The sequence below is a fragment of the Lygodium microphyllum genome, chromosome 20, assembly GCF_053477565.2.
Source record: "Lygodium microphyllum isolate KBCC chromosome 20, Lygodium_microphyllum_v1.1.10, whole genome shotgun sequence".
In the NCBI taxonomy this organism is placed as follows: Eukaryota; Viridiplantae; Streptophyta; class Polypodiopsida; order Schizaeales; family Lygodiaceae; genus Lygodium; species Lygodium microphyllum.
In genome coordinates, this window is record NC_141154.1 from 106,561,338 (window position 1) to 106,580,991 (window position 19,654).

The 19,654-nt window shown below is 44.8% G+C and overlaps 1 protein-coding gene across 1 annotated transcript in view; it reads right to left on the minus strand.

The window, feature by feature from the left end:
* LOC148019226 (stromal cell-derived factor 2-like protein) overlaps nt 1–19,654 on the minus strand; it is an 81,521-nt gene that overhangs the window by 23,125 nt on the left and 38,742 nt on the right. The window contains exon 4 of the mRNA XM_087701322.1: nt 11,995–12,135. Within this exon, the coding sequence (XP_087557448.1) occupies nt 11,995–12,135 (141 nt within the window). The remainder of the gene's footprint in view (nt 1–11,994; nt 12,136–19,654) is intronic.

A 19,654-nucleotide genomic window follows, 5' to 3' on the forward strand; every position in this document is an offset into this window, starting at 1 on the left:
CCACGGTTTGCCATGTATCTGCTAACTACTCCCACTGCAAAGGCAATGTCAGGACGTGTAGCAACCATAGCATACATCAAACTGCCAACAGCTGAAGCATATGGCATCTTGGCCATTTCAGCCTTCTCATCATCAGATGTAGGGTTGTCCTCTTCACTGAATTTCACATATGGAGGGCAATGGAACCCCAATTGTTTTCCCCCCTTCCATATTGAAACGCTGCAAAACTTTGGAGATATACTCTTGCTGAGACAGATAGAGCAATCCTTTTGACCTATCTTTGAGTATTCGCATACCAAGAATGTGATTTACATCACCAAGTTCCTTCATGTCAAAGCTGCCATGAAGACTTTGCTTCAATGAATCCAATGCATGAGTATCCCTGCCAGCAATCAACATGTCATCAACATACAGAACCAAGATAATCAAGCTACTATCTGCTACCTTCCTAGTGTACAAGCAGTGATCCACTTGACTTCTATGAAAACCTTAAGATTGAATAAATGTATCAAACTTATGATACCATTCTCTTGGTGCTTGTTTCAACCCATACAAACTCCTTTTGAGCTTACATACCATCTTTTATTTGTCTTTTTTAACAAAACCTTCAGGTTGCTGCATATATATACCCTCACGTAGATCACCATGTAAGAATGCGGTTTTTACATCCATTTGTATGAGCTCCATATCTTCAGCTGCAACCAAGCCCAAAATGGTTATCAAAGTAGTCATTTTGACTACATGAGAGAAAATCTCATCAAAGTCAATTCCATGCTCCTGCTTATACCCCTTTGCAACCAATCTTGCTTTGTACTTTGGTGAGGAACCAGAAGTGACCTTCATCTTGTAAACCCATTTGTATGGAAGTGTTTTCTGCCCTTTAGGCAACTGCACCAAGTTCCCAAGTGCCATTTTCTCAAGAGATTCCATTTCTGACAACATGGCCTTATACCATTTCTTGCTGTCCTATTTGTCCATTGCTTCCTTGGAGCAAGACAGTTCACCACAGTCTGTCAACATGACATAATCAGCCACATTATTTGCACCAAGAATGAATCTATTGGGTTGTCTAGTAGCCCTAGACGATCTCCTAACCCAATGATCATTGTTTACTGCTTATTGAGCATTTTCAGCTTGCTGTCCTGGCATTTCAGCCTACAAATCAGCATTAACAGCTTGTTGTCTTGGCTGTTCCTGCACATGTAGCGGCTCATTATCATAGGCAATAGCTGGCTGATCATTTCCAACATTATTTTCTACGTTTACAAGTTCATTTACAGCAAGTATTTGCTGTTGTACAAAGGGCACATTTTGCTATCCAAAATGTATTTCTTCCCGAAATACAACCCTACAGACCTCCTTGGTCTTTTTGGGATGTTTATGCATGCGATCTGCCCGGAAGATAACATCATTGCTGCATACTACTTTCCTTTTCTCGGGATCCCACAATCTATACCCCATTTCACCCTCGTCACCATATCCTAGGAAAATGCATTTACAAGACTTTGGCTCAAGTTTGCTACGTAATTCTTTACGAATGTGCACAAAAGCCTCGTAGCCAAACACTTTTAGGTGATCGTATGAAGGTGGCTTGTCCGACCACGCTTCTTGGGGAACTCCCTCCCCCCCAAAAGACCTATTTGGTGACCAATTAATTAAGTGTACAGCTGTCATAACAGCCTCTGCCAAAAAACCATGGAGTAATGCAGCATGAGATAGCATCGTATGGACCTTATCTTGTATGGTCCAATTTATATGCTCTACAACTCTGTTTTGGGGTGGATTATGAGGGAGAGTGAGCTCCCTCTTGATCCCTTTGCTGTCACAAAATGTCTGAAAGGCCTTGGACACATATTCCCCACCATTGTCAGAGCGAAGATACTTAAGTGTCTTATCTGTCTGATTTTCAACTAGTGCCAAGAATTTTTTAAATTTTTCAAGCACTTCATCCTTGCTATGAATAGGGTAAACCCATACCTTCCGTGTAGTATCATCGACAAAGGCGACAAAATATTTCTTTCCCCCTAAAGATAATCTTCACATCTGAGATGCATTTGAATGTACTAACTCTAGAGGAGAAGATTTCAGCAAAAGAAACTTTTTATGAGACGCATGTGCATGTTTACCATAAATACAATGATCACAATGCTCAAAATCAGCAATAACGAAGACAAGGCAAGTAACCCAAATGAGAAAGCACTTTCATTCCTGTTTGAATAATGTGTCCCAACCGGCCATGCCACAAAGAAACACTTGGCTGCTCGGTCACGGCAATAACATGATCACTCACACTAGATACATGGAGAGGATACAAAGTATCACTTTTACAACCTCTGGCAATCACTCTAGATCCCTTACAGATCTTCCATTTTCCATCACCAAAGGTGATATGAAAACCATCATCATCTAGCTGCCCTGTGCTAATCAAGCTCTTCTTGAGCTGAGGTACGTCACACCCAAGCACATTTAAAGGCACGAGGGCCTTTATTCCCAACATCTAACCCATGGAAATGAAAAATCCATCCTCAATACAATGCCATCCAAGAACTCCCCATCAATTGTCATAAGCCTTCTTGATGTCAAGGGGTGACACAATCAGATCATGTCTCATGAAGCAAGCAAAAGTTATGGATTCGCAAAATGCAAAGATATTGGCAATGATTATGCACTCCTGAATAGATTCATGTCTTTGTAGAGTTGATGCTATCTAGAATGAGAAATTAATCCCTCAAACACTCTTTGGCATGTCTCCTACTGCCATAATCTCTAAGAAGCTTGCAAGAAGTCGTATGTTGACCAAGTCCTGGTAGCTAAAAAAGGTCATGTTTGATCCCTCATCCCTTGGGCACTTGCCCAAGGGCAAGGCTACAATATAAAAAACAAGATCCTCCCCTAAAAGAGGGACCATCACTTTCAATAACCACCCTCCTAGTACTCTACCAAACACACTCACTATCTACCTCAAAACCTAGAGGTCTACTATTAGAACCCCAACAAGGTGATCCAATAAACATACTACCCTATCTTTTGAGATTCTTGGACTAAGGATCCATATGCTCTCAACTCTCTATCTCGAATATTTATGGTCGACAGCAAACTTGGAAAAGACTATTTGAGGGATAGCTAAGGGTAGTTTCAGCCATTCAGAGTGTTCAAAGGCTGAGAGAGGAAGGAAAGAGGCTATAGACTATAGGTGCCAACTGATTCAGGGAATTTCGGGTAACTGCATTTCCAACCTGACTGGCACCAAACGACATTGTTTTGGTTGGTTCGGAGGGTGAAGGCATTAGATTCAGCCCACTTCTTGTGATAGAAGAAATTTCTCTCTCATCTGTTATAATCCCTCACTAGTTCTCAGCTATTTCCAGCTTGGGGTGGTGAAGAGCAATTGAAGAAATGTTTCTGAAACCCTAACTTACAGCAAAATTTAGGGTTTCTATAGCCACCTCGGGATCCACACTCAATTACTAAAGACACAGGTACTTGGTGCAGTGGTTGAAAGCATTAATTTGCAGCTGATCCAAGAGCTAGCCCATTCTTAAATTATTGTGGCCTGTGACCAAGAAATTGAAGACCCAAACTGAACCTAAATTGTATACAATCAAGGGGCAAATTGTGCCCAAGAAGTGTGACAGCCATTGTATTGAAGATTGAAGGAGATCAGCCAATATCTCAATATGCTTCAGCCTTATAGCAATACAAGACAAAGAAATACCGCAAAGGGTGCCAATTCTTAGGGCCAATTGGGTGTTGGCTATCCAAGATTTAAGTGGTGTAGTGTGTATTTTTCAGATTTTTGTATTTAAATTTTTGCTGTGATTTGAGTTAAATCAGGTTATCATCAATCTCGCCAAGGCAGAAGGCTGGTTGTAGCATGCATCCTCTCAACCACCCACCTACATCCTAGGCACCTTTTCTCATCCCCTCAAAGTGTTACCATTGAATCTCTACTAGTCCTCCCTCTCTCCAACAGGCCCTCTCTCCTAATTCTAACTTCCTCTTTGAGAAAAGAATTGATTTCTTGCAAGCACACACCCAAATCCCTAGCTGCAATGCCAGTGGGGCTTGCCCCTCAAATCCTGGTAATGGCACCCCTAAAGTCCTCATCATAATTAAGGTGATCGAGAATCCTAACACTAGCAGAGGATCCTATGACTTCCTCTAAAAGAACGAGCTACACGAAGGCCTAATCCAATAGAGTGATGCCATGAACTATAATTATTAGACCCCCTCTATAATAGGCCTAGTCATCCACCCAAAATCTATCTATTCATGATCATATTTTAGTCCCTAAGGAGGACTACGACACTAAGGAGTATTATGACAGGACACTTGATCCTGGGACTTCCTATAAAAACCCATTTTATGCACTTTTTTCGGCACAACAATGTTGTCATCATTCAGTATGGGCATTTAATTACTGTATTTTCTTTCATTCATTTGTAATTGAGTATCATTATGCTTCAAAATTTCTCCTTTTTTTTTTAAAGAATCTTCAAATTCTCTTTCTTTTTTTCGTAATTCTTTTTTTTTCGTGAAGATAATTGAATTAAGTAGTAAATATTTACATCAGACCATCAGGTCAGCATTCTCTCTATATCTCTTACTTTCTGTTACATCAGACCATCAGGTCATCAGAGAAACTCTCTCTCTCTCTCTCTCTCTCTCTCTCTCTCTCTCTCTCTCTCTCTCTTTTTTTTCGTAAAAGGTAATTATATTAATTACGAAAAAAATACAAGATTACTGGATTACAAGATACATGATGACACAAAGCCATCATGTGAAGAGGTTTTCTCTTTCTCTCTCTCTCTGTTTTTTCTGATTACAAGATACACGAGGGCCCTAGGCCAACGTGTGGGGAAGCCCCGTAGTAATGTACTGAAAAGGTTACACCAATCATGGCAACGACCCAGAGGCAATTGCCATATGGCACGGATGCAAATCCTCCCGAGGGAGCAAGTCGGAGTGTCGGATGATATCTAGCTGCCAATGCAAGAGCCCTTTAAGCCTGGCAATATGTCGGGGTACATTAGAGGCCGAATCAAAGAGAAAAGCATTGCGCGTGGTCCAAATGTGCCAGCATCCCCAATATCTGAAAAAGTGAAATAAGATCTTCTCATGCAACTGTGGCGGTGCGGGATACTTCGGGCGCACAAAAACCCAGTCGAAAGGAGATAGCAAGGATCCCACCACCGCGCGCCAAATGTGCGACAAGAGTGACCAGATATTCTTGGCGAGCGGGCAAGAGAGAAAACGATGTCGGGCCGATTCCGCCGGTGTGGTACAGAAGAAACAATTGCCATTCGAGATGCGACGCTTGGCAAGGGCCGAGGCCAGAGGAAGACCACCAATCATCACCCGCCAAAGAAAAACCTTGCATTTGAAAGGTGTCTTATTTAGCCAGCCCTCCATCAGCGTTTTCTGCCACCATGACAGCGATTTCCGCAGGTCCCAAACAGTGTTAGCTTTCTCTCCCAGCCATTGGTGATCTTGAACAAGAAGATGATACACCTGATTAGTAGAGGCCTTTTCCAGACTCAGGCGGCCTGCAAGGTCCCAGTCCTGCCAAGGGCGATCCACAGTCAAGGCAGGAAAGGGTTGCCGACCCTGAAGCTTCGACGAAAGCTGCTCCCATAAATCACGGTATCCACGCGGGATCTTAAAGAGTCGCCGAGCAGTCCGAAATGATACGAGGACATTGCGAGTGGCAAGGGTAGCATCCGCAACCGACGTCACACCTAACCGGGCCATGCGATTAAATCTTGGTCTGAGTTGATGTTTATCTTCCCATGAAAGGAGTCTCGATACTGCCAACAATTCCAGCTGAAAGGAGTTGGTCTGCAAGCGGTCCCCTACTGGGTGCCAACGGGCCTTTTGGAGCACCACTTTCCAAGAGCCGACCAAGTGCAGTAACAAAGAGGACGAGGGACTGGAAACACGAGAGTCAGCATTAAGGACATGCCACCAGGAGGCCCGAAGCCGTGTGTTGCCATGGCGGAGCCCGCTGTCCTCAAGAAAATAACGGGCTATGATGGTCCATGGGTGATGATCCACACACATGGCACGAAAAAGGGACCAACGGAGAGCTAACATATGAGTGTGTGCATCCAAAATAGCTCCTCCACCCATGCGCTTAGGGGTACATGCGTGGGACCATGAAATCCAGGAAATGCCGGCCTGCAGTGAATCCTTCTTCCATAGCATGAAACGGATGGGATGGGTGAGGGCCTTCAAAGTAGTAGGCGTCCATGGCAACAAAGGCAGGAAATACATTAGCATTGGAAGCATGATTGTCTGGGCCACTTTGAGGCGGACAAGGAATGGCCACGCTTGCGACTTCCAATACATAAACTTCGCCGCCAATTTTTGTGAAATCCACTCCAGCAGGGCTTTTGGCCGTACATCCACCCCCAATGGGTATCCGAGATGCCTGACAATGGAGCCACGGGAAACCACCTGGCCTTGCCAGCCTAAGGACTGCAAATCAGGCTCCGTACAACTGAGAATGGCTGACTTAAGGGCATTGATGCGAAGCCCAGAGGCTTGACCAAAGAGTGTCCAAACATCTAATGCCCTTCGAATGTTGTCCCTGTCCGCCTGCAAAATCATAAAGGTGTCATCAGCCAAAGATTGGCTAACGAAGTGCTGACCCAACGGAAGAGACAGCCCGGCCAGCTGAGCAGAGGCTGCCATGGAGGATAACATTGAAAGGACCGGGTGAGTCGCCAGGGCAAAGAAGAGAGGGCTCAAAGGACAACCCTGTCTGACCGAGCGTGCAAGGACAAATGGCTCTGTAACTCCACCATTAAGCATAACTCTGGAGGAACCCTCAGCACTAATGGTGTAGATCAATCGGGACATTCGTGTACCAAAGCCCATAGCCGACATGAGGTCTGCAATGAAAGACCAGTCCACATAATCAAACGCCTTTTCCAAGTCCAATTGGATCAATACCACTTCCTGACCGGAGTGCCGCGCATAGTCAATAGCCATCTGCACATTTAAGATATTATGCAGAATGTTGCGGCCCTTAATGAAACCATATTGGAGAGGATGCACAATAGCTGGAAGGTGCTTGTGGAGCCGATTCGCCAGCACTTTGGAGTAGATTTTATACATGGAGCCCATCAAAGAGATTGGTCTCCAGTGTTGCAACTTTGACGGCGAAGGGACCTTTGGAATTAGTTTGATAAGGCCTTCTTTCCATGAGGAGGGCATGACCCCCGTTTCCCACACTTGCTGAAACATGGCCACCAATGGCTTCACCAACTGCGTGGCCGAGGTCTGAAAGAATTCATTAGTGAGACCATCCCAGCCAGGACTTTTATCATTCGGCAAGTGCAACAAAACGTCCATAACCTCGTCCTCGCAAATATCCGTCTCCAAAGCGGCTTGCATATCAACTGGAACCTGCTGGCGGACCAGATGATAGAAGACCGAGCGGGCATGCGTAACCTGGCTAGAAGGCGAGGAAGAGGAACCAAGAAGTTCCATAAAATAGTTTCTGCACATAGTGACAATGGTCTGCGGATCCGTGACCATGCGAACGACCTTCCGAATCCTGGAGTCTGGTCATATTTTCGCGAGCCGGAGACGCATGCAAGGCGCGAAAGAACTTATGAGACTGGCAGGCGCTATCTTGCATTGTGTCCGTCAAGTTGAGCAGCTTGGCCTGTTGATAAGATTTCAACTGAAACACTTGAATAAGATGGGCCAACCGCCTCTCCAGAGACAGCAGAAAATCATCATCAGGGGAATCCAGGAGCAAGGAACGGACCAAGGCCAGTAAGTCTTCTGCTGCATGTCGACGTCGGCGGCAAAGCGAGGTATGATGGATCCCATACTGGCGAGCAACCCGCTGCACATTAGAGAGCAGCCGTGCAAATGAAGGCCAGCCCTCAGAGGCGAAGTCCAATAAGAACCTCTCAATCAGCTGCTGCATATAGCCCTGGAAAATTGAATGCTTCAAATAAGAGGAGTTGAAGCGTAACGGGAGCCTATCCAAGAATTGCGCAAAAGGTGCAATAGAGTGTGCTCGCATCTCAAGCTGGAGGGGGAAATGGTCCGACAACGCATATTGCTGCAAGACCTTCATTTCCAGCATCTCGGGAAGAAAATCATCGCCCTGCATGATATACATTCTGTCCAGTCGCGACCAGGTAGTTGCATATTGTGCGGAATGAAAAGTAAACCCTGAAAAAGAAGGGTGAAGCCACGACCAAAGATCTTGCTTGAGCACGTGCAAAGCAAAGGAACTCCATACCCGGCTTTCCGGCGTATCCATTACCGAATGCCCTGAAGTGGACTGAGAAGAGTCAACACACATATTGAAATTTCCCATCAAGAACCCCCTTCGGCCGAGTGACATGGAGCCCTGCAAAGTGGACCAAAGATCCCGTCGGGATGCGGGATCGTTCGGAGCATAGAGGCCCAACAGCCATAAAATCTCTCCTTCGAATAAGACTTCGATCACCAGAAAGCGGCCCTGCACATCATTTTTAACAAGGACAGGCTGATATTTCTCATGGACAATCATCAGCACGCCCGAATAGTGCGTAGCATGAGTCCCTGCATAAAACAGACGGAATCCATGACAATCCATCACTTTTCCTGCTTCACCGTGACTTTTGTGCTCAACTGCACACAATACATCCCACTGGTTCTCGTGCAAGACGGTCCACATGGCATGTTGCTTATGGCGAGAGCAAATGCCTCGCACATTCCACGTGGCTATCTTCAAGTGTCCTCAAAGAAGGAAGTCAGGAACGAGGCACCTGCTGCCTCGATTTGACCTTTTCCGCGAGAGCATCCAGGACACCCTCATCCAGAAAATCAGCCAATACTGCAAAAGAATTCTGGCGACCTGCTTTGGAGGTAGAAGGGAAATCCACTGCCTTGGGAGAGGGGCGGGGATAACGCCGATCCCAGGGTGTAATAACATTTCCTTTGGCATCGAACGCCAGCTTGGCAGGTGGGCCTCTGGGGCCGTCGGTATAGGCTCTCCTTGGAGACTGATTGCGGGGGCCCGACGGGGCCGTAGGACCCGCAGCCTGCTGTGAAGTGGCCATTTCTTTCCGGCGCATATACGTGCGCACGGAATCCTGGAAAGCGGGAGGCCCAGGATCCGCCAGGCCTGTATCCAACTTTTTACCTTTTTTAGGACGTCCCTCAATCCAGTCAGTGCGATGGGACTCCACACTCAGGACCTGTTGTTTGCCTTTATCCATGACATGAGGAGACTGAAGGGCTTCCTGGGGCGTGGCATCAAGCACCATGTCGTCCTTGGGCAGCACAACCTGCGCATCCTCCGAGGACGATTGCTTTTCAGGGCATTCGGCCATGAAATGCCCCAATTTACCACATGAAAAGCAGTGGCCCGCAAAGTTGCCCCATTTTAAGCGAAAATACAAAGGATGCATACCCGAACAATTGAGGCGAAGCCACGCGGGCCTTTTCCTGGCCGTGTCCCATAGCATGCATAAACGGTTGCGGTTCATCGCCCTGAGGCTTGGGGGAACCAGCACTGTTCCCACAACTGCCATCGCATCCTTCAACATGGGCCAATAGACCGCCGGACAGTTTTCCACTTCCACCCACACCGGGCATTCGCGTTGAAGCAGACGCTGGAAGTCGGCCATGGGGCGCCATGGCACAACATGAACCAAGCGGCGATCAAAGAATAGCGGCAACTTGGACAGGAGCTCAGCGCGATGCGTTTCCGATTTCAGCAGGACCTCATAAAACCCGCGAGGTCCAAGGAAGATCTCCTCAACAGACTCCCCTTGCAATAGATGGTGCAGCCACTGGCGAATATGCGAAAGCACTGGGATCCTGCCAGTGAAGAAAAGTATAACTGCACGGTCATAGAACACGGAGAAGGATCGCAAGACTGATTTGGGGTCCACCGTGGCTTCCAGCACATCATCCGTTCCTGCAACAGAAAAAGATTCGGTATTATGCTAGACATAATTGCCGAGCAGAGTATTGGCGAAGTCCAGCAAATGCTCCCAGTCAATTTCCTGCGAATCCACAGGATCAGAGGCCACTTGCGCGTAGGAGCGTTCCAGAGGACTCATTGGCTCATCAGGCGTATGCTTGGAGCGTTTGCCGGCAGGCGGCTGTTCAGAACTCGGCGGCAACTCCTCCGTGCATGGCACCATATCTTCCGGCTCCTCTGCATCGGAATCAGGGCCAAGGGCTGCCACCGTCCGGTCAAGAAAATCCAAATCCAGGCCAGCCATACTGCTGTCTTCACACAGAGGGCGAGCTCTTAGATGTCTGGTCCGCAGGGTCAGGATAAGGGCGCTCAGAGGGCGTGCAGCAGACAACAGGACTGCAGGTCGCGTACTGCCTGGAAGCGTGAAGGCATGCCACGCAAGGCGGGGCAGAGCTGACCCTTCACCTCACTCGGACTGTGAATGAGGAGGAGATCTGGGCGAAACTCTGATTGCAGAGCAGAAATGGTAGCAACAGATGACAGGCGTGCAGGGGCAGGGCTCGCGGAAGGCTGGAACGGGCCAGGCAGAGGCAGCGTGACACTCTCTCTCTCTGGCGCACCCTGACAGGGACCCGTTGACCTTATGCAGATTAGTTGCAGAGCAGGGCACCGCAGGAAGGAAGGACGCGTGTCAGGTCGCAGAGCAGGTCAATGGTTGTTCGCAGTGCAGGTCGACGGCTGTTCGCAGGCAGGGCAGGGCTCGAGCAGAGCAGAACGGACCCTGCACAGGTCAGATAAAAGAGCTCAGGCAGCGCGCGAGGTAGAAACGCCCATCCGCTGGTCAGAGGAAGCACGTCCGTTGGTAGGTAAACACGTCCGCAGGTCCGCCATCGCTTCTCGTTTTCTCTCTCTCTCTCTCTCTCTCTCTCCCTCTCTCTCTCTCTCTCTCTCTCTCTCTCTCTCTCTCTCTCTCTCAATTATTCATAACTGGATCACCACTGGTATCAGGGCTGCTTTTCCATTTCCATTTCTCGCAACCACCTATCCCTCAGCCATTGCCATTGAGAACCACACATTGGTCAACTGCTACACCAAAATTCATAATAGTCTTTGGTTAAGCTCAATGCTTGGGAGGAACTGCAAAACATAGATCTAGAGCCAAAACCACAATGTTGCCTGTGAAAATGCAGGGCTGCAAAATCACAGCTGGTGAGTGATGTGCCTTGGGCAGATTGCCAAAATGCAGATCTGGCTGCAAACAGCAGTAATAGGGAGGGCTATGAAGGCCACAAAAGCATGAGTTCTCGGAATGGCACAGAGGGGTAACACAGAGAGAGGGAGAAGAGAATTGCAGAGGGGGAGAGAAACACATGAGAAGCAGGCTGAATATGGCAGGCCCCTTGCTGCTTCTACCAGGAACACACCAGTCCTCTGCATTGGACATGCATCAAATGGGCTAACGTGGTCAGCAGCCACCTGAGTAAGGCCGGAAAATGCTGTAATAGGCAAAAGCACAGCTATTTGCTAGACTGGTCATGAGAGACTGCTGAAGAAGCTCTGAATACTGTTGCACAAGCAAACATGATAAGCTGTGAAGACTCTTGTTCCAAGGAACACAGGTCCAAACTCCCCTTCAATGGGGAAAAAGGCACCGACCTCTGATATCATGATGGAAACAAAGATGCAAAGGAGTGGACAGCAAGGAGAAGATTGACACGATGAAAGATGGATGAGGCAGAAAGTTCCCATGCTAGCTCCCCAGCCAAGATGTTCGTAATGAGAACCGAAGAGGTACTAAGCTTGGACACCTACAAAATATGCAGAAACAAGAAAAACTCACCAACTAATAGCACCCAAATATGGCCGACCAAACACAAGGAAAAGGCACCCAACTGAAAATAACTAGAAGACAGAGGCCCTGGACATACCCCAGAAAAGCAGCTGTACATGTATAAACTCAACCATAATGTTATAGTCTTTATAATGTGTGAACACATGTGCATGCTCACAAAGGACAACTGTGATTCATGGAATGACACCAGTCCACTTTCTAGTACCTCAAAATTGCCTGAAATAGGTGATGGGTGAGCATGACTATGTAGCCATCTGCGTGTCCGCATGTGTTGTAACCTAATCATGGCACCATTATCAATTGCATCACCTTGATGGTAAGTAGAATCAGCTGGAGCATTGACAATCTGAGCAGAAAAACAAGCATAAAATTATCCTGCTTTCCTTTCCTCCCCTCCTCACATTATCATAGAGTAAGTTTACAACATGAAGAGCAAAGAGTAGCCTTCAAAACTTACTATACATTCAAAGAAATCACTAAAAGGTTATTTGAAGTTGTTGATAGAAGCTCTAAAGCATGTATGTAACCCTTAGGGACTATTAAAAATTATTAAAAACATGAAATGCGCCATCATTAGAAAAAAAACCTTTAGATTAACCCAATTTATTACACTTAGTCATTTTCAACAGCCTTGGGCTTGCCAAGTGTACACACAATACCCTTGACCAAGCCACAATGGATCTCCCTTATGACCTATAGTTCAAAGGACACCAAATAGGACAAATGCAACATGCCTGGAAAATTGAGTTTATTTATATTCTTATTTCTTCCCTTTTAGTGTTAGACACTTGGGTATTTTAAACATTCAAAAAAGGAATACAATGAAAAATATGTCTGAACTTTTGTAATCAACATTTATCATGGATTCTTTCTATGAGGTGAAGGATATTTGAATTGATTGCAATAATTTTATTTGAGTTGTGGTTTATGATGCATGTATATATATCGATGGCTGCTTCTACAGTTAAAGCTAATGTTGGTCATGGATAAGGGAAACCCATGCATGTAAACATTCATGCTGTGTTGAATTTACATTTGCATTGTGTAAAATCATGAATCATGAATTACCTGTGTTTGCTGCACTGCATGAGCTATATTCTATGTCTGTATGAAGTCTCATAATTCTTTCCATCTCAAATGAAACCCATTTCTAGCTTTTTACAGAACTTATAAGAAAACCTGTTTCATACCTCCCATTTCAGAAACCCTTAGAGCACCTGGGTGCAAAATGCCATTCATCTAAAGGGAAAGACTAAATCCTACAACAGGCCTAACACCTAGAGAAGAGGGAGCTAAGCTAACTCGAGGAAAGGAGACTATGGATCCTACACCTAATGTGCTAGAGAGAGAAGGGAGAGCACCAAAAATTGAAGATGGTAAAGTGGAATCTAATCCTAAGTTGCTAAAGGCATGAGAAAGAGAACTTAATTGCACATTCAACGAGGGAGGGGCAGGAGGGAATGATTAGCACCAAGAACATGGTCAAACAAAACAGAAGGTAGGGTAGCAAGTATACCTACACACATTCTGTTGCTTCTCGAGCCTCCTCTTTTTATGTTCACATACTAGTCTTTGTCTAGGTCTCCAAGATGATTTACAGCTGATTGTTGCATAACAAGAGCAAGGGGTGTCCAGACTTGCTAGTTGGATGCCCCCAAGTAAAGCACACCTCCCTTTGGCACACGTGCATAAGTAAGTGGTACTTCTGCCAAAGTAGATGGACAAATATGTATGTTTGCCATCTAACTCTACATCCACCATCCGTCCAAAACCTGGTTTAGTTGAAGAAGGGAGGGACAGATGAAACATTGTCCTGCGCATCGAGGGTATAATGTCGCATCAAGACCTCCCAAAGGAGTGGCCTGATCGGACACTTATAGCATCTAAATATAAAGGAGTCTAAGACATCATGAGTTAGAGGTGTGTCACTTCTACAAATCAAGCTTTTTAATGATAGGCATGCAGGGGACTATTAAGAGGAGCATCATCTTTGATGCCATGTCAAGATAGGCTAGGGTTTGCGCAAAAAAACATTGAGAGTGTACAAACACAACTAACACACAGTAAGCTCAGTCAAGCATGCAAGAGAAGAAGAAGAAGAAGAAATTGAAGAGTGTTCAATGAATCATTGCAGTAATGAATGATTATGAATGGAAGAGATAGAAATGTGTGGTCTCAAGGAGCAAAGATTGTCCAACTCTACCATGTGGCGGGCCGAGTGTTGGAGAGTGATGTCCTCCAAAAATGGAACTTGAGTGCAGCAAACCACCAATGTTGGAGAGGGAAATGATGTAGTGAGCTGAAGACAGCAGGGCAGCAGGCTAGATGTTGATACATAGCAGTGTTACAGACCGGAAGGATGAAACATGGCAGCCTATTGACAGACTCTGCAGGGTGATGAGGGCAGATGATGTCAATACACAGCCACAAAGATGGGCTGTGAATGCAGGCAGCATCTCCACATGGAGCAACAGATAATGGCAGCAGCCTGACCAAGAAAATGCAGCTTTTAGTACGAGCCAAGGGCAGGGAACCAGCTGCAGGGACAGCTGCACCAGCAGCAAGGGTAGCAGCTGGCTGGTGAGAATGGCTTCGTCTGCTAAAAGCTGCATTTTCTTGGTCAGGCTGCTGCCATTATCTGTTGCTCCATGTGGAGATGCTGGCCTCTGCATTCACAGCCCATCTTTGTGGCTGTGTATTGACATCATCTTTCCCTCATCACCCTGCAGAGTCTGTCAATAGGCTGCCATGTTTCATCCTTCCGGTCTGTAACACTCCTATGTGAACAACATCTAGCCTGAATGGATGGTGATTTTCTGTTAACCGAGGTTCTCAATTTTACTTTCTCAACAGAAACTTGATGTGACGGTCACAGCCTGAAAGGAGAGGACTTAGGTGTAAATGACTAAGACATCGAGGTTTAGTGTTTGCTTTTGAAAGTCCTACAACTCATAATAGCATAGGCTTCTAAAGCACCTAGCTTTATTATCATGTGAGGATTTGGACTGACAGAGAACAAAACAAACAAGTGAGGTGATATAAACTTAGTGAAGAGTGGCCTCATGGGCCTCTGTGACTCAAGTCATAGATTAATGAGAGAGCCAAGACCATTTTGAACATGCAGATCAGTGGCCTGACCCCGGATGCAGGCAATCAGCCAAACTCGGTGCTGGTCGGATGATGCCAAATCGCTATGTGGCCATGGAGTACAGCAAAAGTACAGCAGTTTGGGAGCATGCTGACTATGTGTCTGCTGAAACACAATAGCAGCAAGTTGTTTCTTTTAGCAATCATCTGTGTCATGCACAGTCATCTCCTACCTGTGAACCTCGGTTTGAGTTAGACGGGGACATTAGGAGCTCTGACATTCAGTTTTTCATGTGTTTTGCCAGAGGAGGCAGCTCTATTTAGAGCATGCATTTCTTTATCAAGCGGATTTAGGAGTGCTCACACTAGCTGGATATTTTCCAACTCAGTGCATTTCTTTTTTAATGGCATTAGACTGCATTCACACTTGCCAGGATGGGGCAACCAGAATTTATGATGGCAATCACCATTTAATTGATTATTTTATTGATGATGTGCAGTCAGCCAGCATTTATGGCTCCTCATGGATCAAGTCAGCCAATTTTTGGCATTTCTAACTATTTATTGTTTGCCCCTCAGTTGGCTGGTCATTTATACTTTGCAAGTTTCAGCACACTCCAACATTCGACCAAGAACAAGAAGAACAAGCATGTTACATATTCGGAGTCTCAACAGAGGTTAGGGACCACTCCAAGTTGCAAATGGCCTAGCCAATTTAATTATGGATGGGCACATTTAATTTTGGGCGAGGCCAAAAGGGCTGAAATTAATTTTCAGAATTATTTAATTTAATGACTGAATAATGCTGGAAAATGGATTTAGAAGGCTGCCACTTGGCAAAAATGCTCATGCAAACTTAGAAAACTTTTTTTGGGGCTGGGTCTCAACCATTCAGGAGTTTGAAACCTGGGGGGGGGGAGAGAGAGAGAGAGAGAGAGAGAGAGAGAGAGAGAGAGAGAAGGCTGTTACGAAAAAAAAAGAGAGAGAAGGCTGTTGATTCAATTTTTTGCAGGAAAAAACAGCCATTGGAGTTTGGGACAATAGACAAAAACCATTTTGGAGCTGGCAACTACAAAAAGACATCAGTAGCAGATCATAGCATTCAGCAATAGACCACAGCATTCTGGAGGCTCTAGGCAGCAAGGCACAACATTAAATGCTGATTGGAGCATGCTACAGGCTAATTTAGGGATTTTCCCATATGAAATTCTAAGTTCTCTCTCTCTCTCTAGCATTCTCTCACCTATTCTAGCCTCTTCGCAAGAGATCTCAACATTTCTCAGTCATTTGGAGCAGATCTCAACCATATTTGATGGACAGCAAAGGGATTTCTACTATATACCCTAAATTTGAGTAAAATTTAGGGTTTAGCAACCACCTCAGAATCCGTGCCTATAGGAGGAGGCATCATATATTGAAATCAGCACCTACAAATTGTTGTATTATCAAGGATTTCAAATGCCTAACCGGCCATTGTAAATTTGGGGCAGCATTTGGCTAGTTGGGGTCCAATTAGAGCAAGTCTTGGGTGAAATTCAAGAGGCAAATTGCCCAATTTGTTTATTCATATTGATTGTTGGAACAACAAAGGGCTTTTGGACTAGCCTAGGAGATTGTGGAATCTCAGCTTGAAATAATTCCATTGGCAATTAAAGTTAAAGAAGTACCGAAAGGGGCGCTAGTTTTGGGGCCAGAAGGTGTCTAATGTCCAAGATAATTAGGGTAAATTGTGCATTTCAATTTATGTTTATTTGCTAATTGTTGTAATTAAGTGCTTGATCAGGGAATTACCACCCTATCCGAGAAGGAAGGTTGGTTTCATGGTTCCATTGCCAAGATACCACTCAATTCCTTGATTTGGTGGGCCCGAGGCACCTAATTGCAAGCCAAAGCTTTGTGCTCGTGCTGATTTTTGTGCTCAACTAAGAAATTACAGCAATATGTCTTCATAGAGTGAGATGGAATCAAGCAGTGATGATGGCTCTTAGTATGGACACTCACATGGGGAAGAAGGAAATGCATGCCTGATCTTGGACAAGGCTCGGACTACGGACAGCAAGCTGAAAATGTTGTTGTTGGGCAAGCTGCAAGGCTTTGAAGGCACAATGACGCTGATGACCAACAAAGTGAAGAGGAATTTAATGACCAGTTTAAGAATCCGATGAGGACAACAGCATCCTCAATTTAACCGATTTTTGAATGCTCTGAAGAAGGATAGCAAGGGCAAGAAGAAGAAGTCATCTTCTACACCTTCCGAACAGCAAGGTGCACTAATGGTAATGCCAAATCTTCACTTGAAGCTCCCAAAGATACTAATGAAGAAAAACAGTTGATACCTACAGAGCAAGGAATACAAATGCAAGGCCATCATGGAAGAGACAATCCAATGGACTTTGGACAATCGCGCATGCATGCTATGATAGGCCAGCCAGGATACTTTGATGGAAGCACAATTTCTCATGCTATGGTTGGACAAGGACCGCATAGAGGAAAGTATGGCACAAATTCCTATGGTATACAGTAGCCAATGCATGGTGTGCAAGGCCCAATGTATTTAGGTGTGGCTGAAAATGTGCAAAACCCTATGTATGGCAACATTGGTTTGATGCTTGGGGCACAATATAGCATGTTTGGTAATGCATCTGCATCCCCAAATGCTTATGGGGCTCAAGGAATGAGTGTTAGTCATGGAAATGCTACGTTTGGTGTCAATTCAGCAAATGCACCCTTTTTGCAACAGCCAGTGTAAGGCAACTTGACACCCAAAGGGACAGCAAAGGATCATGATGAGGATAGAAAAGCAATGAAGTTTGAGTCCTTCAATCATGCACAAGATAGACTAAAAGCTTTGACTTTCATTTAGTAGTTTAATGCAGCCTATTCAGGGGAGGACTTCATCGAGTCCTCAAAGATTCAAAAGGCAAACACTTTCTTGACGAGGAATGCATTGCAGTGGTGGTCCACTCTTTTGATACAAGATAGAGCATCGTTGACATGGGTACAAATTCAAGCAAATGTTTGCATTGAATTGGTTGACAAGTACCTTTGAGGTGGACATCATGACAACTTGGAATAAGCTGGAGGGTAAGGAATGCAATAATTTGGAGCAATGCAATAGGAAGTTTTGGGATGCATTACTACCTATCACTGCTTATCGCCCCGTACCCCTTCATGGGCAAGTGAAAAAATATGTTTGTGGGCTGGCTAAAGGAATCAGATATTTTTTAATAAAATCCACCGTGTCTAGTATGTCTCAGCTCATAGAGATTACTGCTACAGCAGATACTTTGTTGTGTGGGAAGGATTCGAACTTTCTAGATAGGAGAAGCCGAATAAAAAGTTGTTTAAGTCTTAAAAAAGGGACATCTGAAAATCAGCCTGAAAAGATGCCAAAACAACAAAGAAAAGGCTCAAAAACATTGGCACAACGTAGAGAATTGATGACTACAAGTATATGTTTCATTTGTGAACAAGAGCGTCACATTCCAAGGAACTCTCGCAATAGGCAGCAAGCTGGAAAATCAAAAAATCAAGGAGACCGTAAGGGAAAGAAGTCCAAAACATCAGTGGGATTTGTGCCCGATGTTGTTAGTGATCAGCCCAATGATGGTGCTACTCGGTTGTGCAAAATTAGGGATCAACATGCATTTATTTTTCTTGATAATGGTGCACAAACCAACTTCATCTTTGTTGACATGGCAGCCCATCTAGGCATCAAAGAGGATGAGATAGGACCGATGGGGAAAATTGGAACAGCATATAAAGGCCATACACACCGCCCATTGGAAAGCTTCAGTTGCATACACAAGGATGTGTGGACAACGAAGAGTTCATTGCTCCACTTGAGGGTTGTGTTGCTTGGTATACCATGGTATCATTTTATGCATGCGGTGATTAATTCTCGTACAAAAGAGATCACTATTCAGCATAAGGGAAAGACACTCACACTTGATGTAAAGCTGAAAAGGAAATTTGTCCCTATTGTATTTATAACTGCCATTTCTAAAATAATGAAAAATCATCTTTCAACGTACTTAGTTTTTACTAAGGATAAAAATAATAGTGAGAATGTTGGGAATATGTCTAGATTAGAGAAAAAACGCATGCCATTTCTAAAAACGTAGATTGATTGCTTCTCTTACTCACTTCCACAGCAGCTACTACTTGAAAGGCTTGAAAATCATGGCATAGATCTTATCCTTGGAAGTACCCCACCTAATAAGCCACCCTACCGAGTCAGTGCAGCTCAACACAAGGACATTACTAGTCAGGTGAACAAGCTCTTAGAAAAGGAACTAATTCAGCCCAGCTCATCTCTTTTTTGTTCTCTAGTGCTTTTAGTGCAGAAAAAGAATGGTTCATGGCATATGTGCATTGATTATCATGCTCTAAACAAGATCACGATAAACAATCGATTTCTGATCCCTTAGATTGATGATATTATGGATAGATTGCAAGGGGTAACAATATTCAGCCGTATAGATTTAAAAAGTGGGTAGTATCATCAAATACGCATTAAGCCAAAGGATGTGCCTAGGACAACTTTCATGACATATTTTGGGTTATATGAGTTTCTTGTAATACCTTTTGGACTTACGAATGCTCCTGCCGATTATGGATCACATCTTTAGGCCACATAGAGGATTTGTGGGTACTCTCTTTGATGATATGATTGTCTATTCAAAGAATGAGGCAGAGCATAGAAAGCACTTGGACATTGTCTTCAATGAGCAATGTAAGCATAGACCGGTTATCAATGATAAGAAAAGTGAATTCTT